At 32.0% G+C, this 25754-nt stretch overlaps 2 protein-coding genes across 2 annotated transcripts; both read right to left on the bottom strand.

Annotated features, from left to right (window-relative positions):
• Positions 1-1111: 1111 nt before the first annotated feature.
• Positions 1112-4839, bottom strand: LOC130800524 (bifunctional dTDP-4-dehydrorhamnose 3,5-epimerase/dTDP-4-dehydrorhamnose reductase). Its single transcript, XM_057664112.1, has 2 exons — positions 4264-4839; positions 1112-1809 (listed from the first exon to the last, which is right to left on the bottom strand). Exons 1-2 carry the CDS (start codon positions 4714-4716, stop codon positions 1351-1353), a joined length of 912 nt encoding a protein of 303 aa, XP_057520095.1. The 5' UTR covers positions 4717-4839; the 3' UTR covers positions 1112-1350.
• A 4608-nt stretch (positions 4840-9447) lies between these two features.
• On the bottom strand, positions 9448-22499 carry LOC130800523 (uncharacterized). The gene is made up of 12 exons (XM_057664111.1): positions 22182-22499; positions 21305-21423; positions 21106-21212; positions 20910-20997; positions 17931-18894; positions 17778-17832; positions 17605-17686; positions 17448-17528; positions 15239-15343; positions 14574-14623; positions 14295-14421; positions 9448-9733 (listed from the first exon to the last, which is right to left on the bottom strand). Exons 1-12 carry the CDS (start codon positions 22324-22326, stop codon positions 9647-9649), a joined length of 2010 nt encoding a protein of 669 aa, XP_057520094.1. The 5' UTR covers positions 22327-22499; the 3' UTR covers positions 9448-9646.
• Positions 22500-25754: the final 3255 nt, after the last annotated feature.

Genomic DNA, 25754 nt, shown 5'->3' with positions numbered 1-25754 from the left:
TATATAAACTTCTATATATATTTTATACGTATGGGTAGGTTTTATGGAAAACCACAATTTTTGTAAAAATAAAAACCAACCAATATTATAACATTAAATGAAATATGTATCACATTATATAGGGTACATATTCAATATAAGGGAGTGCACGTGTTTTTTTGTTCATAGTTTTTAAAATATTTACAATACTAGTGAAAATATGTACTCCATAGACTCATTATGTTTTCTCGATTCAAAAGTAAATATTTAACAAAATGCCAAAAATGCATGTACATAAAGCTGAATTTGTACCCCAAATCAAAAATTATATTATTTACCAAAATGCTAAAAATATATACACCCCAAAAGCTTAAGTTGTACCCTTATTTTTAGTTTTCACCACCTTAAGTGGTTTTCACGTAATTGGTATTCAATTTAAATTTGATTATACAGTGACACTATATTTGGATGTATAAATTTAAAGAGAAAAGGAAAAAAAGGAATTTGGAGGGGAATAATTTTCATTGTTTGGATAATATTTTTAGAGAAGGAATTTAAAAGGAAGGGAAGTTGAGGGACTAATGTCCCTTATATTGTTAATAACCAAATCTTTATAACCAAATCTTTCTAAGAGGGAAAAGATTTGAAAGGAAAATTAATTTGTTAAGTAGACAATTATTCATATTCAAATTTTTTTGTAAAGCTTTCATTAATATTTAGCTATAGTGTATTATTATTGATAGTATTTAATTTATTTAGGAGCTGTACATTTTATTTTCCTCTCACTCTATTCAATTCCCTCAACAATAAAAATTTCCATCACTATGCTTTTCCTTCCTTTCCTCTTCTCTTCTTTTCCTTTTCCTTCCTTTTTCCTTCGCTTCTTTTCCTTGCCCTTTCTTTCTTTTTCTTCATAAAATCTTATCCAAATATAGCGTAAATATTTTACGGCTTCCAATTTAAATTAACTAAAATAGAAATCTATCGTAAGTCTACTATGTTACCAACCTTATGAAGAAGAAATAACTTCATTAGAACATTTGAAAGTGAGGAAATATGAGAGTCATGGTGTTCATGAAGCAACAAATCAGTAAACTGGTGTTCAATGAACAAACAGAATCATAGAATGAAATTATGGCATAAATCAGATCAGCCTCATATCTTATTAAAAATTAAAATACAATTGTTACAAATACAAAACATCTCATCCACTCCTTTTAATACAGAAGGAAAAAATACAAATAGACATAGTACATAACAGTAAAAATCATTTTTTACTATCAAGATCGAAGACGCCTAGAATTATGAAATTTGCAATCCCGTTCTTCAAGTCGAAACAATGGCAATACAAGTGTTCCGACCTTGATGTGTTCAGGCTGTAACTTCAGCCGTCTTCTTGTTGGGCTCGAATACATACTTAATTAGAGACTCTTTAATCGATAGAAGTTCTGGGAATTCCTTCTTCAGTTTAGTGGCCTCGAGCTCATTGTTGCTTCTTGGAGCGATGATCACTTTAGCCTGCTCCTCAAGGGTAAAGTTTTTCCATGTAAATTTAGGGTTTATATATTCCCGATACATCTCAAGAATTTCATTGTGGCTCACAACACCAGGATTTGTAAAGTTATAGATTCCTGTAAGGTTCCGCTTTCCCATCTCGATTGAGATGGGAAGCAGTTCATCCAAGATTGTCATCGAGTTTGGAATGTTGACTACCTTCTCGTAGCGGGTGATCTTGGTGATGAAATTACGGGGATTGGCCAAGTCAGAGGAGATTGGCATCCGAACTCTCAATGTGCATACATTTTCGTAGTTTTTAAGTAACTCCTCAACCTATGAATTCCATCACAGAAGACTTGCATCAGTACAGATTGCCGATCAATGTTAAAAACTTTGTATTTGGACCAAAAGATGCATTGACAAACTTTGCAGCCTTCGGCTCGATGCTAAAGTTTAGTTAAGTTGAAAACAAAATAAATAAAGCAAGTGACCCTTCTTAATTCAAACTTCTAAGTCTAAGCTTTGTGCATAATGTACACGATTTTAGTGTGAACTAAATACACACAAGACCTACACGTAGCTATCTAATTACGGAAATGCAGTGAGTGGTTTTGTTACTCTACAGTTGACCATAATAGCTCAGCTCTTATGCTTACGTACACTCGAAATTTCAACCCATTTATTTTAAACTAATGATGATCCATTTAGCATCAAGATTCAAGTTCAATGAAGCTTGGCTATACTTAGCTTCTAAACCGCTCTTGTTTCACTTTTTTTTTCTATTTCTCAAAATGACGCTATTGCAAATTTGCAATATACTCCTATTAGATAATTTCCCATTTGTCACCGCATACCATGGTTTAAAACAATCATATAGTGTCAGTGCAAGTGTCAATTCTCCTGGTGTGGGAGATGATATTGATAATCTCATAGCATATTCTATGACTTGCACATTAGAGGAGGAAGTTGGGTGTGCAAGGAAGTAAGGGAGGTTGAGATTTGGATCACCACATGAAGTGATCAAAGAGGTGCATGAAGGGTGCCTTGAACTAGGCAAGAGGAGCATTGAACAAGGCAAGAAGGTGCACATTGGGTATGCCTTGAACGAGGCATGAAGGGCTTGGAAGGTGCCTAGAATGAGACGCACAGCAACAGAAGTCATCGGGTGCTTGTTCGAGCACATAGAGTGCTCGTTCAAGCACCTTGATGCAGGGCCATTTTGACTTTTCCAATTTAGTCGATTCTTAGGGGGCAAGTTTAACGCTTTGTCCTAGGGTTGTTTATCTAATTTAGGGTCCTATGAAAAGGCCTAAATCAAAATAGGGATGAGAGTGTGGAGTCTAACACATGGAGAGCAGCTACGGTTGAGTGCCAAAAGAGTTATTTCTTTGTATTAGAGTGCGTTTTTAACAAAGTTGGAAACTTTGAGCTTAAGAGGTTGTTCTCAAGACTTGTGAGGGTTGTGTCATTATCGTATTGTTCAATAAATACAACTTTATTTGAGGGGAGATGTCTAAGACATCTCATTAAACATCTTTGTGTTCTTGTTTTGTGTTTGCTTTGTCCATTGATTCATGCTTTGTTTTCTATTGCATTTTCTTCCTGTTCTTAACAATTGTGAGGTCCTTAAGCGAAATTTCATACAGTTTTCGATTTAGCATATTAGAACACTAATCCATGTATGGGTACTCTAGAGATGAAAGGAGAGATTTTGAGATCCTTGTGGACTGTCATTGAGGGTCCAACAATATTAAGTACCGGGAAAATTAATAAAGCAAGTGACCACTGCAAAAAACTAAAAAGAATCTCTAACAACCCGTTGCTGATGCTAAATAGTGAATATTTTTTATGAAATACATCATGTCATTCTTATGGTGACGAAAGTTTGAATATTAAAAGATTTATTCATTTACAATTCCGACTACACCTAATACCACGTCTCTGAATGATAACACCTTGAAAATAAAATTTGCGAAGAAATTGAGATAAGTGAAGTAGAACAAACCATTAAACTAGTCGAAAGTTTTCCTACCAAAATTACATCAACTTCTATTACTATTCCCACAAATTAATACCAACAACCAAACTAAGCCCGGTGAAACATAATTCGCTAAATAGTTCACCTCTTGAATTCGCGATTCACTCAAAATAATTCAAAAATAGCCTAAAATTGGCCATAATTTGTTTTTTCCAATTTGCAACTTGCGAGGTGATTAGCAAATCATGTGACATTGATTAAGCCTAAGTTTAAACAACCAAATAAACTTCATAGAATGATCACCACAAAAACTCTATGATGAAAATTATCACCACAAAACCTCCAGGAAGTTGAAGTCCTTATAACTTCCTGTTTAAAGCCCTACATTATCCCTCCCATTTTGCATCCATCACATGCATGAAGGGGACAATTTAAACAGTTCCAATAACTATCTAGTCAAACAAATCACATCCACATATCAAAACCCTTAAGACGAGATCCATAAATTAGTCATATCACCCATAACAATGGCCAAGATAAAATGTGATCCACTTCACTATATCAGTAATTCAAATTAATTCAACACTGTAGAACATTCAAAAATTGTCAAATCTAACCATTTAAAAACACTCAAATCTTGAAGTATTACCAGAAATTCATATGCATAACAATAATTATATTAATTAAATTGGACTGACCGACAATTCAAAAACTTCAAAACCCCAAGAACAATCAGCATCATAAGATCGCAAATTTAAATCAATCAATAATGAATAAACCACAAATCAACAAATCAAACAAAATCTTACCATAGCTTTAGTCTTGGAGTAGAAAGACCCAACAAAATTAGGAGAATCTTCTTCCTTAAACCCAATACCAGAATCAATAGGATGTTTATCATCATACTCAAAAATGCAACCAGTAGCATAATTGATCAAAACGAGGCCGTTTTCACGGCAAACATCGGCTAAAGTGAGAGTCCCAACAACATTGGTACGAATAGTCTCAACCTTATGAGACTCACACCAGTCAACATTAGGACGGCCAGTAACACCGGCGGCGTTGAATACATGGGTGGGTTTAACGGCGGCAATGTCAGCTAATAATGAAGTCCGGTTTTCCAAGCGGCCTGAACCGTAAGTATAATTGATTCCTTGAGATTCGCAGAGTTTACCTAATAGACCGCCGATCCATCCGGTTCGACCATAGATTAGGAAGTTAAGGGATTTGGTGTCAGAAGATCCGTTTCCTGCGAAACCCATTACCAGAGAGGGAAGGAAGAGATGATGGCCGATGGGAGAAAGATGAAGAAGGTGCGTGACTTGTGAGTGTCTGAAAGCGTGGGGTATTATTTAAATGAAAAATCACAGTGAATAATACTCGTATTCACTCTTAAATGTTCAAGTTGATTTTCAACACATTTTCACAATCACTTTTGTAATATGTTTAGTTTTTAATTTATTAGTTAAAGCATAATTATTAGAATTTTGTTTGATTTGTATTAATGTTTTATAATTTTTATTTAAGCATAATTAAAGATATTTAAGATTGAAAATATTATTAGTAAATGTGTCAAAATTAAATTCGACATTTAAAGTAAATAGAAGGGACTATATATGTTACTTATCTTATTGAAAATATGAATTTTTTTTATTATTTATGAGTAATACTAATTTTAGTTTGACAAAAAAGATAAATTTTGGTTAAGTAAAAATTTGCATTGTTTGTAATTAATCAAAAATTTGTATTATTAGAAGAAAATTTGTATTAATAAAAATTTGTTTTTAATTTATTAGTGTTGTTATGAAGGGCACTTGGAGTATATCCATGTGGAGTATTTTTTTAGGAGGGCTTATCCACCGTGGGAGCTTTGTGACTATAAAATTTACTTAATAATTTAACTTATTCATAATTTTTCTACAATAATTTCACCTATTGATTAACTATAAATAATCCCAACTTCAAGGAGTATTTGCCTAGAGTAAACTTGGATAATCCGATGACCTACTATTGTAGGTAATTCACCAAAAAAGTAAACTGAAAATTAATTTAAAATTAAAGAAAAATTTTAAAATTTTACATAAAAAATTCTAAATAAAAAAAAAATCATTAAGTTTTTTTAACATTTTTTGAATATTTTTTTCGACATTTTATTTTAATTTATCTTTAAAATAAAACTTGATATAATGAATCATCCGGTCACTGGGTTTACTCTAGGAAAATACCTCTCAAAATTGAGATTATTCACGGTTAATCAATTGATGAGATTGTTGTAAAATCATGAATAGGTTGGATTAATCAATGTATATTTTCCTATTTTATATTAGAAAAGCAATTATACATACTATTTCCTTCGTTTCTTAAAGTTATTTTCACAAGATTTATTCACGAGAATTAAAAAAATATATAAGTTTTTAGATGATAGATGTATTATTATATTGTATAATAAATTTTAGGGAAAAGTGAAAATTATAAGCATTCAAAATATTAAAATAAAGTTGTGGATAAATATGGGGGCCACAACAATAAAAAAATATTTAAATAAAGTTAGTGAAAAATATGTGGTGACCATAAGCAATATAAAAATACTTAAATAAAGTTAGTAGAAAATATATGAGGATCATGAGCATTATTAAAATATTCTAATGGAGATGAACAAGGTTAATTATGTCTACATCATCATCATCATCCGGTTTTTATCCTGTTCATAGGAAAACTATGATCAGGGTTTGGAGAGAGAACGAAGATGACAACTCATACCCATAAAGGAGAGTGCGGTCAAAGAGTCCCTCGGCTCAAGAAAGATCTTCAAACAGAGTAACAACGAGCAACTATTCGCAAAACTTGCAACTTATACGCAATATGATCAATACTAATAATTAAAGGAAATAAAAAGTAAACATACCATAAAAAAATAAAATAAACTTAAAACTTAAAATAAAGACAAAAATAGGGATGAAAATAAAATAAAAATAGAAAGGTAAAAAAATAAAATAAAATCGGGAAAAAGAATGATATGTAAACGACTAGGAACAAAGGCAACAAATGTAACTGTTCACACTCAGAAATCTAGGACATGAATAAGGCGTCGCCAACTACCCCTATCCTTGGTCAGATCCTTCGAGAGGTGTAGGTCATGCAAGTCACTTTTAATCTGTTCCTCCCACGTTCTCCTAGGTGTTCCTCAACTTCTCATACCCTCTACAATGGTGCTTTCGATCCTTCTCACTGGGGCGTCATATGTTTTTCTCTACACATGTCCAAACCATCTCAGCTTGTTCTCACGCATCTTTGTAAAGAGAGGTGCAACCCCTAACTTCTCCTTAAACTCATGGTTTCTAATTCTATCTACCTTTGTGTGCTCACACATCCATCTCAGCATACGCATTTCTGTAACATCCATCCTCTGTCCGAAAACCTTCTTTACTGGCCAACATTATGTCCCATACAACAAAGCCGATCTAATTGCAACGCGGTAAAATTTACCTTTTAATCTACTAGAAAACTTTTTATCACAAAGTACCACAGTTGCTGCTCGCCACTAAAGTCAACCCGCTTGTGTACGATGAGTAACATCTCCGTCAATGTTCCCATTACTCTGAATTACCGATCCCAAGTATTTGAACTTGGACGTACATGCAACACCTTCTCCCCCATTACTCTAAATTATGTCTACAATTTGTTATATAAATAGAAATACTATTTATGGAATCAACAAATAAAACAAACCAAAATGAATCAACCTCACACTCTTTAGCCAATTAAGTTTCTCTACAAACTCAACTTTCTAACAGGAATAGCCACTTGTTCTCGAACTCACCTGCTTCGTCTCTAAAGTTTTTCTCTCTTCCAAACTCAACCCCTAGTCTATTGTTATAGTCTTACAGGTTCACTCAAATCCAACTTTTATGTACCCTTTTACAAAAATGTGTACCCTTTTACAAAAAAACTACTAAGGGTAAAATCTTACTAGTTGCATAGAAAGGACTTACTTTCTATTGGCCAGAAAAACTTATAAATCTAAAAAATAGTTTGTAAATCAGTTATTTAATCTTTTTAATTGCCCTTACTTCTATAGAAAATTAAGGCAAAAACATTGTCATGTAACTGCTACTTTTCTTTTTACGTTGGAAAAAGGGAAAAGTAATATTTATCAAAAAAAGATACAAAAGCACGTCATATATTGTTGAAAAAATGAAAATAGTTTAGAAGCAGTTTCTAAAGTAGTGGAGAGAATAAAGGAAGGCTTTTTAACTCTATTGAATTTTTGAAAAAGTCGTTTAAGCACTTCCACATCTCTTTAAAAATGTTATCATGATCGAATGTTATTTTTGAGTGTTTTTCATACTTCCTCCATAGTTATTTCACTGTTGAAACCGTATTTGCGTCAAATTTGTATGTAGAGGGTCTCGCTTCTTACGTTAACTACTCCTCTAGTATCATTGAGCAATTGAGAGAAATATTGCTGCCACCTTCCTTTAATGTCCTCCTTTCTTAGCGAAACTCATTTGTGCTCATCCTTGATGAACACGACTATCTCAATGTCGTGCTTCTTCTTTGACCAAACTTTTGCAAGCTATAAATACACTTTTCTTCCTCTTTTGTATCAAGCTTCTTATAAAAGTCCTCATATGCTCTACTTTTTGCCTCTGCACCCGCCTTCTTTGCCGCCCGTTTAACTTCATAGGCTTTTTCTTCAGACCAAAACTTAGTTTATTTTCCATAATATAAACAATGAGTCTGTGCTAATAAGCGATGACTCGTCCCTTGTGTTTTACTTGTGCAATTTGTTGCTTTTACTTTCTTTCCTTTGGACTTAAGTTTTTGCCCTTATATTGTCTCACTAATCTCAAGCACTTTGATTTTAGCTCAAATACTTGTTATACTCTAAGGGGGTGTTTGGTATGAACATTTTAATGTCAAGTAAGAGATTCAATTACTATTACTTCACATTTTTTGTTTGGTATAATATTAGGGTAACCCAATCCCTTTCTTAAGGGTAATAGATACCCTTATTTTATTACCATTTATTTATACCAAGTAACAAATTCCCTTTTTTTAGATAGTTGTTGACTTAAGTGTTTCCTTTATATTGTTATACCAACAATATATAAGTATAATCCTTACCTTTACCCTTACTCTTCTTTATCATTTCCCTTTCCATTACATTTTTATGTCCCATACCAAACAGCCCCTAAATGTCTAACAATAACTCTCTCTCTTACTTACCCACAAATATTAAGATAGATAAATACGGTCTCCTTTATATATATTTTTTGACTAGTATTTTCTTTGGTTATTTAATTGTAATATAATATACTATTCATAAAATTGATGAAAAAATGCATATTGAAATAAATAGTCTCTCAAATAATAAGTTATGGAAAATTGGAAATATAAGGTAAATTTAACTTTTATAACAAAATACAGTTTTGAAAGTAATATTAAATTTGAGTTGAACTAACTGCGAAAAATATAGCCAATAAATCAAAATAAATTTCACATATTCAATCATTCACTTAGATTTTGCTATTAAAAGTCATATTTTTCTTTATAACATGCATGTTACTTTTACATGTAACTCATAGTAGTAAACTCAAAAGGATAAATGAGTACATTTTCATGTGAAGGTGAATAAGTTAAGATAGCTCAAGAAACTTTCACTGTCTTTGTAGGGCTTTTAGTTTCTTCAGCAAACGATTATTAAACTAAGTGAAAGTCAGCTCAACAATCATTCGCTGTTAGTAACAGCGGGAGATTATTAAGTTCACTTTGACTCAGATTAATAATCACCTGCTACTTCTAACAACAGATTAGTAATTACCTTAAGTTCGAGTAAAAGACGCTTATTTTGAAAAATATATATTTGGATGCTTACTTTTGTAATTTTTATGATAAAAAGCTTTTTTTCGCAGATTTCTAAATCCAAATGAGACAATAACAATAAGTTATCATAATAAAACAAACAGTAAATCTGGATTCAAATAGAGATAGACAAAAAGGAATAATATCACATTTGCAAAGCTTATGGCAATATTATAACATCAATATTTACAACCCAATGGCAGATTTCTTGATGCCAAAACATTCTGGACGGAGATTTTGTGTGGTTAAAGCGCATTAGATGTTAGTAATTGAGTTACAAACACAAAATTAATAAATACAAATTAGCAAACTCCCCACCTTAATATTTCACATAATTTTGCAGTTCGACTTGTCTTTAGATTTTTGATCTTGCCTTGGGGTAGACGACGTTGCTTTTGCACTGCTTCTAGGAACCTGAAATAGCATCATAGTTCATTTATGTCATACACACTGCAGAGACTTGATAGAAAAAACACAGAAAAAAAGATGTACATTCTCAAATGCTTGAAGTCATCTGTATCAAACTATAACACATGTAAGTTTAAACAATATATAACCATCTTGATCTAAATGATATTAGTTCATTAAACGAAGTTCTGAATTTCAACCCAACTAACAAATCATCACAAATGGCCAAAAACGTCATTCATACTCCTATTGTGTTTCCCAAAATACCACACCCACGTTGGTTTCGACATTTGTATTTATTTAACATCACAGGATTCCTATATTTTAAGAAAATTGAAACACATTTTCCCCCTTTTCTATGGGTTGAATTCAAAAGCAAAAGAGATTGGTAAATTCCATGCAGGAGTATCTAAAAAACTCTTAGGTCCACTTCATAACAAAGAAAACAATTAACAAAAATAACCATTCAAAGCAATGAATAATCTTCAAATAACTCTAAAAATTTTCTCATATAGTCAGGTCAACTTGGGTGGTTTTAAAACCACCTCAGATGAAGTCTTGGGAAAATTTGTTGCAACATAGAATGTGTGCAAACTTTGCAAGTGTCTCATGACACTGGTTCCAAATTTGCAAGTAACATAAGATGTGATAGTTTCAATTTTTAGAACATGGAAAATTGTCTATGAAGCACAATTAATTTTTACTTCTAGAGATGATGAGTCCGAAGTCCTCCAAAATCCACATCTTCAACAATTTCCCAAACTTGCACAACAAAATATTGGGCAACGTTACTTATCAAAATAAATTTCCAAAGACATAACATCACTATCAACGTCTTAGTTTAAAAAAGAAGGCACACTAAAGTGGAGAAGGATCCTAGAGCCCAGGCGCATGACAAAGGTGCGAGCTTTCCCCTCGTGGGATGCACTTTTTTTCTAAAAATCTTAAATATCAACTATTAAATTCTAAAGCATATTTGATGATTAAAACACCATGATATTATATCATAATTGCATAAATGATCTATAATACTTGTCATCATCACACTAAGTCATTAATATTGCGCAAAATGGCACAAAAGGTTACTTTAACCATCATTCTAAAGCATATGTCCAATTATTCTCCATGAAACAGTTGAAGAGAAGAGTAAAGAGATGAAGAATGCAAAGAAAAAGTGTCTAGAAGAAACAAGACGAAAAAATTGAAAGAAGAAACAAAATGAAAATTAAAGAAGATAAAACCACCGGAAAGTAGAAAAGTGAAGCGGAAAAATGAAAGAAAAAACCATAAGAAACATTACACAAGATCGAAGAAACTAGAAGTTTAAGGAAATCAAGTATAAATAGACCAATTGAAAGGGGAAGGAGGTAAGTGTATGAGAAGAAATTAGATGATGGAAATCAGAGTCATTAAATAATAGTGAAATATAGTTATTTTACTTGTGGATTTTGTTTTTCGTTTGTAGATTGTAGAAGATTGTTTAACATTGGTTGGTCATTTGGAATCATAATGTTATAACTTACTTTGAATGTAATTTTGTTTTAAAATTTGTCAAATGATGATATTATGCCCCGTTTTCAAAACATGAAAATTTGTCGCTGCCTTAAACATCCGAATATGTACGTCTTTTAAGCATATATGTACACCTTTTAGAAAATGTCCAATTCTTTACAAAATAGCCATCGGAATATGTACACCATTTAAGCTTTTATGTACACTTGTTTTCAGTTTTCACCTCTTTAATTGGTTTTTCACATAATCCAATATATATATATATATATATATATATATATATATATATAGGCGAGGGATCCAATGAGAAGAGTGTCGAAAATGAGAAGGGTAAGAAGTACTCTACACCCTTGATTTCACTAAAATAAAAAAATCTACAATCACGATTAAGCCAAAAACACATAATTGTAAAAGTAACTATGTTAAACAGAAAAGTAACTATGACATAAGTTTTTAGAATGTTCTTACTTTATAACATAGTATCCTTTTTTGTATACATAGTAACAAAACAAAATCAAATAAAAATCCTTCTTATTTGATCCTACATATATATATATATATATATATATATATATATATATATATATATATATATATATATATGTGTGTGTGTGTGTGTGTGTGTTTTGAATCACGTGAAAACCACTTTGAATGGTAAAAACTAAAAATCAATTTCAATGTATACATATTTACTAAAACAATGTACATATTCAGTTAAAAAGTGTTAGCGTTTTTCTGAACTATAATAATGTTTTTACAATTTTAATAAAAATAAAAAAGATGTAGTTGAAAAAAAAACGACCTTTTTGTAGTCGGATATTTCCACTCTTTAGCTGAATATGTACACCCAAAAGTTGATTTTCAGTTTTCACCATTTTTATCTGTTATCACCTGAATTTGCATATATATGTATATGTATATGTGTGTGTGTATATATATGTGTGTGTGCACATATATATATATATATATATATATATAGAGAGAGAGAGAGAGGGGGGGTAGGATCAGGTGAAAACCACTAAAGTGGTGAAAACTAAAACCAAACTAATATATATATATATATATATATATATATATATATATATATATATATATATATATATATATATATATATATATATATGTATATATATTGTGGCAAAAAGTGTACATACTATCCTATTGGGTGTACATATTTTTGTAAAGGAAAACATTCATATTTTTTACAAAAACGTCATCCATATATGTACACTTTTTAAGCTTGTATGTATCCCTTTTAGCAAATGTCCAATTATTTACCAAATTGCCACTGGAATATGTACACCATTTAAGCTTTTATGTACACCTATTTTCAGTTTTCACCACTTTAATTGATTTTCACATGATTCAAATCCATATATATATATATATATATATATATATATATATATATATATATATATATATATATGGTCAAGTTTCAGTGAGAACCAACCTTAAATGAGAACCGTGAGAACCAATCTCTCCAATAAAAATGTGTTACTTTTTTAGCAAAACGGTGTTACTTTTGGACAAAAAAATGTTACTTATGTTTTTAAAAAAATCTGGTACTTTTAGCAAATAAATGTTATTTTCAGAAAAAAATATAAATATAAAATAACACAATTTTTTTCAAAAAGTAACCTTTTTATGTTAAAAATCACACCTTATTGTGAGTTTTTTTCAGAATTGTTTTTTAAAGTAACACTTTTTTGCTTAAGTATCATCTTTGTTTTCACAAAAAAAAAACACTTTTTTACCTAAAACTATCACCTTTTTAGTAAAAAGGTAACACTTTTTTGTCAGACAAATTGGTTCTCATATAAGGATGGTTCTCACTTGAACGATATTATATATATATATATGTGTGTGTGTGTATGTGTTTTTTTGTGTGTTGTGTATATATATGTGTTTTTGTGCCTGGTGCTTTTTTTCTTGCGTTTTACGCTTTTAGTTCTTTTTGGGGATAAATTTTTTAAATATTTTTTTCTATTCTAATTAAATATCTCATTTGGTTAGAGCATTTGGGACCAATTTTAAGAAAAAGGTTGGGACCACATGGGAGGAGTAAGGGAAAAAATAAGGGAAAAAAATGATAATTTTAACAGTAATTGTTTATATAGTTGAAACCCATGCGGGCTTTAGGGAAAAAGGTTACCAAATAAGAAAATGGGATGTTTGATGTGAATATGCCAAGAAATGAGACATTTGATTAGAAATTTAGAATAAGAGAAAGTATGCCATATAACAATTACACAAAAAAGAGTTGTCTTAATCAAGAGAGGACAAAAAAGGAAAAGGGATTTTCTCTTGTTTCCGAAAAGAGATAAAAAAAAAAAAATTGCTTGGAATTCTAAATGTATGCAAACTTTTTTTCAGTGCCTCCACCATCACTAGGTAGCTTCCTTTTATTTTTACCTTTAATCTTCTTTCTTATGGATATCTTCTTTTCTTTTTCTAAATGTGTGCCACATTGCTTAAGGGTCTTCATAACTAGGTACCCATACTAAGTAGTTGAAAAATTAGGCCATGACGTGACTCTCATTCAATGTTACATAATTCTCTTGTCTCCTCGCAAATTGCGGATTAAAAAAACAAATTATGATTAGTTTTAGACTATTTTTCAGCCATTTTAAGTGACAAGCAAATTCAAAAAGTGAATTGGCTTGCTAATTATATTATACTGGACCTATTAAACTCAGATACACAGAAATTTGAGTACCTTGAAATTCTGGATACTCGAAATGTTGGCCTGTACCCCAACCCACTATGGCCAAGTGCCTTAAAACGGGTGAAGTACCAAAGAATCAGGTATCTAGAAGACAAAAAGACAAAATGTTTAAAAAGAGCGGGAAAAACGGGTTGATCCGTAACTTGTAGGTTGTCGGGTGGCCAGGTTGAGTTTTCTTAAATAGCCCCTAGTGATTGATGAGTCCTAAAAGGCTACATTTAAATTGTCGAGATAAACCAACATAATTTACTAGTCCACCTAGCATCAATGTCTACAAATCAGAACAAGTTTCTTAGTGAAAAAAGAGTCGTGAAATCTCCATCTCACCTGGGGACCAGTTATTAGCCTTGAATTTCCAATACCAGAGGCTTGGTTAGGAGGATTCCGCTGCTGCTGTGATTGCTGTTTCTCAAACTCCTGCTGTTGCAAAGCTATTGCTAATTGCAGATCTGAGCTGTCATCGTTAGTGATAAAAAAAATTGTAAGACTAAATGAAAAGACGCAATACATAAGCAACCAAATGTATCCACATACAGAACATGATTGAACAAAATGCACGTAGTAATTTGAAGAAACAGAAGGTTAACAATAAGCTAGAAAGTTTACTTCATGTCGGATCCATCTGGTGTAGAGTTATCAATGCTAGCCAGGTAGTCCTGAGGTGGAAATAAGAAAAGGCACAAAGATCAATACACAAAATCACTAGGCTGATCAGATGTGCTCATAGCTGGAAACGCGATTTATCTTTGCCCATCTACAGCTTCCGTGCTCTACCAAGAAAATACAATAGTGACAAATCCTTATTCCCAAAATGTGAAGTCGACTCTACCCAAAAACATATTAATTCATTAATATATATGTGTGTGTGCGTGTGAGTCTGTGCGCGCGATTATGTATACATGTATAGTAGAAGTTGAAATTTTACGTCATTTGAGTTGGATTTTTTTAGAACATTTCAGCTTTACTGAGGAGGAGTTATGTAGAAATAGTGAGTTTTGGGGAATTAAGAGTTTGGGGGAAAGAGCCAAATAAGGGTTTTCAGGTAATCAACGTAGTTCAAAAACTGTGTCCTAAAGGGCATGCTAGCATTGTTGGAGCTGAATGGGTAAGTTCAACTGATTCAATTTACATCTGAATGGTTTCTCCAAGTACATAGGCCATGCTGGTGATAGGTAGTTGTGTATACAGTTGAACAAAAAATATGGTGGTAAATTTTCCTTGCCCACTATTAAAGTGCAACAAAAAAAGAGATGGATAAGTAGAAGACATACAGCAGTACTAGCCACGGCATTCTGCTGATCCCATGCACTATTTGAACCGCTTTCCAGTTTAAATTCCTCGAAATTACTAGTCATAAACAGTGTATCCCCATTGACCTGCAAAGTTTATTATTTTTTTGCATAAATACGAGTCATAATTATGTATAAAAGGAGAAAGTGTGAGTTGGAAAGAAGGAAAAGGTGTAACTAATTTCAAAAATGGTCAGTATTCCAAATAACATGAGTTGCTAGTACACTAGCTTTAAAGCACAAATTTTCCAACATACTCCACCAATAAAAGAAGTCAGTAAATCTCCAGCAGAAAGTCAGACATACATATCATATTAAGTACTTCAAGTCATACATTTTCAAATCAACTAGATCTAACAAAAGGGGAACCATATATCATTTCTTTCTCTCGAATGGCACCATTTTGCATAAAAAGCACAACATTCCATATTTCCAACGTGCACAATATAGTTTTATCTTGATGCTTGAGCTTACTGTTCCGTTGAACCCCATTACGTAACCCCTGATTTACAATAATAGAGTCACGACTACTATAAGGTTGAACCCCATTACGTAACGCCAGTCACTGTACCGTACCGCCTGCCATCACTCCCCTCAACCCACTCCGACAGCACCCCTTCTTCACTGTCCTCCAATTTCCACTAATGCCAAAAACTTCTGCCATTATCTAAATCCTCCAATCTGCATTACTACCCAAAACCTTCTCCTTCTATAACCTCCAATCTGCATTACTACCCAAAACCTTCTCCTTCTATAACCTCCAATCTCCATCACTATTGAAACTTGTCTTTCCATATTCTCCAATCTCCATTACCGTCCATCAAGAAACACAAATCTCAAATACTGTTTAACAACAAGAAATGCAAACATGACAATCGATTTTTTCTTCAATCTCCATGAAGAAACACAAACAAATCTCCATTATTGTCCAACAAGAAGAAACACAAATCTCCATATCCAATCTCCTTCACTGTTTGGGGCTTTATTCTATAAAAAAGGTTTGCTTATCCATTTAATCTAAATTCTGAAATTTATGTATCGGGTCATCATATTTTGGGTCTTGATTTAAATCTTTCCAGTTGTGTTTGTGTTTGTCAAATTTAGATTTGTGTCTCGAGTTGTTTAACTGTTATAGATTGTTTTTGAATGTGGGGTTTCTTAATGATGATTCAATGTCTGAATTTTCTTTTGGTGTTTAGTTGTTTTTTAGTGTTCATTTAGTTTTTAGATTGATTTGGTGGACTAGTAATATTCACTTGCTATTGATTTGGTGTTCATAAAGTTAAAAAAATACAAGTAACATTTTCATTGAGATTTAAAAACAGTCAATTTATAACATACAAAACTCTAAATGGTTAACCTAAATATTATGTTGGACAAAAGAATTTATCTCATAAATTTTTTAAAGATCTTTTTTGATAAGACTTCCTTTCTTATCAACTTAACCAAAAAAAATTATAAAATTGCATCATTTTTTTTAAAGAACAATTGCATCATTTGGAATACTTTCTTTCGTCAAAAATACTTATTTAAGGAATATTCTTTCAGTCAAAATCAATGTTTTATACATTTGCCAAATCAAACTAAGGATTTATCCTGAAGCATTGTTGAACTACAAGAAAGCCCAATCCCCTTCACCCCCCTAACTAAAAGTGTCACTTGCTAAACCCTAAGGCGGCAAAAAGAAAACCTTGTTATCATGATCTTCTATCCTTCGCAAACCAATTCATAATACAAGTATGTTGTACATGCAAGTGTTGAGCTTTAAACTTCTTTTCTGGTTTCTTATCTAACAATCCAGTTACGGATCGTAACCTCCTTTTGAACCACTTTTAGTAGCAATAGAAGGTTCATCCCCAAAGAAAATGCAAGAAACTTTTTCCAACCTCATTGCTACTTCCATTAGAAGTGAAAGCTAAACATTTCTTATGCTATGGTTATGCTCATCATTGAAGTCTCCCCTTGGCAATCAAACCCAAAGATGAATATTCAAATAACAGAATGCTTCATACTGTGCCACATATGATACGAGAGCATTGAAATCATTGTATTATTTTCCTCCCTAAGAACCTATGTAGCCAGATCCTATCTAGTGAAATTCAATCTAAAGAAAGCCACAATCTTAGTAAAATAGGTGTATCCACAAGTTATAAAGGTCTGTCAATCATCAAGAACATGGACTCTTATTTACCTCATTCAACTTTTCCCATACTAAATCAGGCTGAGTCATGTATCCTTGATCTGTGGCCAAAAGATAGAGTTCACCATTCAGCTGCAACAAATGGAAAAACCAAATTACATAAGTATTTGCCCCCAAAACAATTGTATAATTGACAATTCAGACACACCTTATACATCGTGCTGAAGTGATTATTTCGGAAGAAAACACATAATTCCCGCTCCTTGAGATTGTCTTGCAAGGAAAATAAGCTGTACAAAAAAGAAACCAAATTGAAATATGGATCACTGAAAAGAAGTGGGATTGGTCCCACCAAATCAACCATAAAAATGAATATCATACCCATAAAAAGTCAACTGACTGGCATTGCTTTTTAGGAAGTTGTTGATAAGTTCTCCTGAAATGAAAAGAAGATATCATCAATTGCGGAAAAGAATAAAAGCAAACGTAGAATATGGACAAAACAGAAATTGCTGAATTCAGAATTACATTTACCCTGTCTAAGCGTAATTTCATCTTTTAGGCACACATCAAAAGCATCTTTAGCTCCCATATCAGCCTGTTCAGCCAGAACCATTTCACCTTCATAAACAGGTTCTCGATCTTCACAAACTGTTTTCCCTAAATCCAGTATACACTCCTCCCCTTCATATATAGGTTCACCACCATCTATATTCGACACAAAGGGTTCAACTTCTTGGACACTAGGTATTCCATCACTAGTTGGCACAGAATCAGCATGGCATGCAATTAGACCAGGATGCTCGTCTACAATTTGCTTATGCAACCCTTCAATGGAATCAATCACAGGAGTAGACAAGGGTTCTACTTCTTGGTCATGCACTGTATCTTTCTCTGAAGTGTTCTGTGTAGCTTCATTAAGGATTGATGTGTCAGAGTTGCATTTTGCTAAACCATTTGACAAGGACACTTCTCCAAGTTGAGCACTAATTAACTTATCACTGTCTTTTTCCCTGTCATCTGTCAAGGTGAGAGAAGCATTATCCCCGCTCGATACAAAAGTGTCCACATCTAACGGTCGTGGAATGTAATTATCCTCTAATATATGTACAGAATCAACAGGAATAGACTTCAGCTTATGCACATTCTCATCAGAAGATATCAGCACATCTCCTACAGAGATTGCTTCTCTAGTAGACGGTGAATTACTCTCAGATAATTTCAATACTCTCAACACCTCTGCCTCTTCCTCAGCATCTCCTTTTTTAAGTCCCCTTTGATCAGAATCAGAACGGGGAGACTCATCAAAAGATTTAGTTTTTGAAAGATTAGGTGAAGGAACACCAAGGGTTGCAGTGGTTGCAGCCGCAAAATCAATGCAATCTTCATCTGATTTATCCTTTCCTTCAATCTCCATTTTTCGTGCCTCCAGGGAAACAAGATCACCCATGAGAGTGTTATAAGACTTTGAACCAATTGCTTCGGCGGTCTCATGATCCTAGCATACATTTGAACAAAGAGATAATGTTGATAAGAACGAAGAAAAAGTAGCTGCAAAAAGCTCAATATCACAAACTCATAAAGAATCATTTCACAACTATTGCATCATCAGTCCAGAATCCAAAACCTTTTCTTAGCAATGTAGATGCCTATTAACTATCCATTATCATATAACATAGATACACACAATTCATGCACACAAAAAAACTGAAATATAGTGAGAAAATCATTAGGGTGTTTTTCAACAAGTAGTATTCTAGCTAACTTCGTAATTTCTTTCATATAAGTTAACGCCACATTAGCTTGTGTGAAAGGAATTGGGGTGTTTTTCAACAAGTAGTATTCTATGTACTTTATGATTTCTTCCATACAAGTTAACTCAATATAGCTTGTTCGTGACTTCTAAATTTTCTTTTTTCCAGCTTCTTCCAAAAAATAGACATTGATTGGCTCAAACTTGATTGAAAGATTTGGCCTATGTGAAAAAAATCATTCATCCCGTTCTTTTGGAGGATAAATGCAAGGTTGCATAGAAGGATGGAAAATGATTCTTCTAGTGATGAAGTAAAATTTGTGTTCAATAATGATTTTGATTTGACATGGAAGCAAGTTGATAATGTTTTCGTTGTTTATGATCTAAGCTACATTTCTAGAACATCTGAATAAGAAATTGGGCCGGACGTTCCTCCAAACTAGTAAGAAAAACATCTTGCTAGTAGTTTCGCTCAACAATCCGCCATGACTACTCGGACACGTTGAGCAACCTACAACAGGTTTAACAAATGTATTGAAGAAATTAAGAGTCAATTATGTTTGTTAGGCAAGCTAATAAGAGTTAGTTATGTTGTTAGGCCAAATGTCCAAAAGTTAGCATAGTTTGTTAGGCAGTTACATTCTGTAAATACCTCATGTAATCCCTAATGGAAAGGGTTGTTGAAGAATAACCAGAGGAGTCTCTTGGGAGCTTAACAGTTGCTCAAAAACTGTACCACAAACCTTGTCTACCTGACCCAATATTCGTTGCTATCAACACTCATCTATGAATTGTGTGAATTAGGCTGGTATATAACACAATCTTCACATAAAGATGTTTTGATGGATGAAGAGGAGGAAAATATTGGTGGGGATTAAGACTATAAAAGAGACATTGGAGATAGTTAAGAGAACGATCAAGATGATCATATGTGTTAGCGTTTATATGGGGTATAAAACATTGGAAGCTTCAAGAATCACGGTTTGATTTCTTTACCTTTCTCTATGTTTTAATTCTCACTTATTTGTAAAATTGTGCTATCTTGTATCACTTTGCACAATATTAGTCGCCTAGCGCAATGGTAATGAATGTTTTGATTCTTTTATGCAATCATAACATACATATCATATTGATTCAAGCATACAAAATGCTTCAAAAAAAATTTACAACTTGAGCAAAAAGAAGTGTGGTTCGTCTAAAAAAAGTGTGCCTTTGCCTTGCACTTGGCCTGGGTCCTTTTGTACCTCACTCTGCCTCACATTTCAGAAAAAGGGAGAGTTGGCTGCAACAACTAAAGCAAAAAAAATAGCGCAAAATATCATTGGCAATACGTATTGGGATCATATTTTGAATGTTTTTTATCTTACGCCTTACGGCGTCTGAGAATCTACACTGATGTTGTTCGAATTAAGGAAAAAAATATGTATAAAACTCAAAATCAAAACACTTGCCAGTTCTATTATGAACATGATAACAAAAATTTAAGAGAAACCCAATCATTTAACTTCATAGCTTACATTACCCAACCCTCCTTCATATATTCAATTAACATTATCTAGTTTCAAGCAAATAGTTCCATAAATCAAGACATCATATAATGAACTAACAACAAAACATACAAGTCAGCAATGGTCTCAGAATATCATTTGAGATCCTTTGACATATAAGCCATGAATTAAAGCACCAATTCAGTTCTAAGAGATATTCACTGTCCAACTACAACCCTAAAAATAAGGTGTTATAATAACCATAATAGATACCTGAGGATCAACTAACCAACCATGATACAACGGGATATCTAAAAGATCAAATATCGCACACTCTGGCGTAAATTCAAAGTCATCAATCCTGTGAAAGTAGGGCAATAATTACATATTAATGCAGATGATCTAGGCATTAAGGAAACCAAGGACAAAAATGTAACCATTATAAATTCAAAAAAAAACAAAATCAGACCTACGGAATTTTATATTTACATCAATGCCAGTTGTAAGTCGGGGAAGCAAATCAATTGCATCTGAAATATTCTGTTGTTGGTTTTCTACATACCCTGCATCTTTATTCTGCAAAACATTAAAAGTCCTGTTATAGCTACCACCATACATTACAAGGTAAAATGATTGGAAGTTTGAAAGCAAATGGGGTCAACATTTACATTGTTATTGCTGTTTAATTCAATCAATCTATCAGCAACCAATGAAAGTAGCTTCTCTTGTGAAACTTCGCTTATATCAGGATTCAAAGTCAGTTGATTCCTTAAAAGAAGGACATTACCTACAAATATACCCATACACCTTATCAGAACAATTATGCTCAAATGTTCTGCCTTAAAATTTATCAAAATTTCTATATGACATGAGTATTTAAATTTCATTTTAACCCCCTTATTGCATCATTAGTTCATCATTAAGGAAATATCAGATTAGCAATAGTAGTCCTGAATATCTTCTATATATGTCAGTAGAAACTTGTTTCTGTTGATAATTATTTTTTCTCAACAGCATGAAAGTCAACACCAATTTTGAAATAGCTCAAATCACCACAGTTTGAAAGCTCAGAATGCTCATCAATGAAGAAAACATCCACGCTTCCACAATCAGAAATCTTACTATACTCATACTTGTCAACACCTTAATTTCAAACAAGCTTGTCACGTAATAGCATAAATACTAAAACATAATCAGCATAAAGAGCATGAGATTAAATTCTCATGGCGCAAAAAAAAAAAAAAAAAAAAAAAAAAAAAAAAAAAGAAAGAGAGTGGAGACCAAAATCCAACCAACATCAATCAGATTTTCCTTAATTCTAATCCAAATAACAAAACATTCAATTTTCATATCAAAAAATTAAAGAAATAAAACAAAAACAATGTTCTGAATATGCCATTTCAAATCAAACAAACAAATTAGATTTCTGCAACCAAGAAAATAGACAACCGATTAAAAAAAGTAACAAATCATGAAAAGAAAAACAAAAACACAATGAAGAAGAGGATAGAACCCTAGAACTGGAGGAGAGAGAAAAAGAAATACAGATAGCGAGGAGAGGGCAAGGGCCATTGTCATTTTGCAGAATGATGGGAGTAGAACGATTGTTAAACAGGATAGTCTTGGTCTTGTGAAGAACCGTATCTTCGGCAGGTTGTTCGTCTTTTCGTGGTTCATCCGAAGAAGCCATTGGCTGACCTCTTTGTTAGTTGAGGGAAAGAGAGAAGACAAAAATGGAAGGAAATACTGGATTTAGAAATAGCATGAAATTGAAATTAGTTTCACCTTCTATGTCATGAGTTTTTCAATAATTTTATTTTGGTTTTCCTCAACTTTATCAATCCCACTCCTTTATTTCTCATCTTTTTTTCTTATTCTTTTCCCTTTTTAATTTTTGTCTAAATATAAATATAGATAGAATAGGAGTAAAACAAATTAATTATAAAAGTCTTTGGCCCATTTCTTTTTTTTTAGAAAAACATGGAGTAAATAGAATAATTTAATATTTTAGTGATTTTCTTATAATAATCTTAATTTTTAATTAAATATAAATAATCTTTAACCATAAAGAGTGTTTGCTAACTATAAAAAAATTAAACTATAAAAAATCAAACAAGTTATTTTTACATAAAAAATAAAAAAATAAAATTAAACTATAAAAATTAAAAAAATAAAAAAATAAAAAAAAAATTAAGTAAGTGTATTTTTTTATTTTAAATTTTAGTTTTAAATATTTTTGAATTTTTATTTTTTTTCTTTTATTTAGCAACTAACTTGTAAAATCGGTCACCATTTGAACAATAATATTCTTAAATAAGCGACCATAAAATTATGATTATTCATGATTAATTAAAAATTGGTATTATTATCATAGAATAGTCAATTAAAAATTAAATTATTCGGTATAATTTTTTCTTTTATAAAAAAATGAGTTGAATTTAAATACAAAATAACACTAAATAAATTGGTCAGACCACTATCTAACCAAAGCTCATCACAAATACTAAATGTCACCCACTTTTTAAAATGTGGGAATCTTGTAAACACCACCCCCTTAGCAAGTCTATGGGCAAATCTATTACACACTGAACACAAAGGAAAAATAAACTAATTAAATTTGAGCTATTTGTGAGAACACCATCAAATAAATAGTTTATCTTCTCATAATATATATTAAATGTGGTATTTGATTAATCCAAATATCATCTCTCGATAAGACCATCTCATAAAATTGTGATTAAACATATGGCTAGCTTTCCCATTAAGAGCAGCAAAGTCCCCTTTGGTATCTCCTTCAAATATGACATGTTTCTAGTTACATTCAAGGGCTATGTTAACTATGCAACTAAGTGCACTGAATCTCATCAAGTATCTAAGCAAGTCAACGCTCATTAGTTATGGAGTTGTGGGCCTGAGCTCACGAATACCCCGTGAGTATATCCACACGACTAAGCCCATGGGATGATTATGTGACGAATTGTCACGACCTAACACATATACGCTTTATAATCGATAGTTGATGAAATCATGATCTAAAGCTCAATTTTTCCGATTTCTTGAAGTCTTTGAGCATTAAGTACATATTTTCATGATATGTTGTTGTCATTTAGAGCGTATAATGGTTTCGGAAATAATAAATTAATTAAATCAAAATAAATTAATTAAATAATAATTAATTGAAAATATCCCAAAATTGCAAAGTTACTAATTTTTGTGGAAAGTGTTTTTCACGGATCGCGAGTTTTCAAAGCAAAGCATTTGTTTTGGAAAAAACACAATTAGCGGGTTGCGACTTTCTTCATTGGTAGCGAGTTCATGGGTCGCAAAGTTTGTTTTATGCAATGTTCGTTTTATTCGGTTTTGTTAGTCATGCTATAACTACCTACGGTTAATATGGTTATATTAACTGAATATATTGGGATGGATTGATTTATGATCAACATTGATTCGTGAATCGATGTTGCGGTTCATGAAGTGACATATTACTTCATGAATGGTTGTATGTTCTTCTAAAATATAGAAGGCATGTGTAAGTTATTTCTTACATGAGATATACATGAAATATTCATATGATTTCTGAATTTCTTATCCTCTCTAGCACTTTACATAGAAAACTTGCAATCCTCGATTGTAAATTTTCGTTTCTTCTTCATTCAAGTTTCTCTTAAATCGTTCTGATTTCCTTGTGCTGGGAATTTAGTAAAATTCTTTGTATCTCAAAACATATTTCTGGTGTGCATTCCCAAGCATCGTAGTAGGGAGGAAATGATGTTTTAGGATGGAGCATCTCGCCTAGAATTTATATCAAGTCACATACAAAATCTTCTTGTTACTATGTTCGATATATGGGATTCCCGATGATGAAGTATACATTTGGTGTATGTTAAGCAAATGTTTGAACTTGTCATATGTTTTTATAACCTATTAAGTTTATGTAAACTTTATTTTATAAGTTTGATTAATAAACTAAAGTCACAAAATACAACATATGCATCATTATTTCCTTATTTTCGCTACTAGGATAGCCCTTCAATCAGGCCCTCCATACATAATTTTGTATTTTTGGTTGGCATTTAAAGTTCCAAGTTTTTGCCCATAATGGATAAGGATTCATCGAGCTTGACACAACACCTTCAACATTAAAAACAAGTTTGTATGCCTTCTTCGCTCCAAACTTACCTTCATCATTCATGATCCAACACGTTTGATCCGCTTTATCATGAGTATATAACGCAACAATAATGTCAGAGCCTTAATCTCAAAAGATTGAGATCGGCTATATGAATCAATATATCAGTTCTAATGGTCATCCACCCAATTTTCTACAATCTAAATTTGTAAATCTAGAATTTTCATATCTTTTTCCACTCATGTCCTCTAAGTCATTTTTAGTCTTTCTCGCACTTTTTAAAGCTTTTTGAGCTCCAACTTTTTATTTTCCTTACCGATTGACTAGTATCCAGTCTTACACATCCTCAAGTCATCTTAAATGATTATTTTTCATCTATTGCGCAATATGTGCAACTCCTAAACCTTTTTTTATATTTTCGTTTTGAATTCTATCCCTCAAGGAATGTATGCACTCATCCATCGAAGCATTAATATTTTCGCTATTTCTAACTTTCTACCATGTTTGTTTCTAAAAGTCTAACATTCTGATTCATATAGTAGTGTCGGTCTAATGGTCATTCAATAAAACTTACTATTTAACTTTAAAGACACACCTCAATCACATAATATTTTAATAGTCGCTCTCTATTTTTACTACTCACATATAATTTTATGGGTTAAATCTTATTGGTTATCCCATTGCTTTGGTGACATCAAATGATAATACATATTTCATTTGTATGACGTTTTTAGTATTATTTGAGTGTTTTTATTAATCTAATAATGTTGTCAAACTGTAACACCCCGTCATTTTATGACGTTATTTTTTATTATTATAATAAGTTTTGAAGATTTTATAATTATATGAAATTAATTTGAGTTAGTTAAATTTAATAGATTACTTTCATATACGAATTAAAATGTTAACATATATTTATATTAAATATAGAGTTACAATTTCAAAAAAAAGAGGCTTGAATTAAAATTATTATTTTATTAAAATGTGTG

The sequence above is a fragment of the Amaranthus tricolor genome, chromosome 14, assembly GCF_026212465.1.
Source record: "Amaranthus tricolor cultivar Red isolate AtriRed21 chromosome 14, ASM2621246v1, whole genome shotgun sequence".
In the NCBI taxonomy this organism is placed as follows: Eukaryota; Viridiplantae; Streptophyta; class Magnoliopsida; order Caryophyllales; family Amaranthaceae; genus Amaranthus; species Amaranthus tricolor.
Note: the sequence above shows the minus strand (reverse complement) of the source record. Positions and strands in the feature narration are given on the sequence as shown.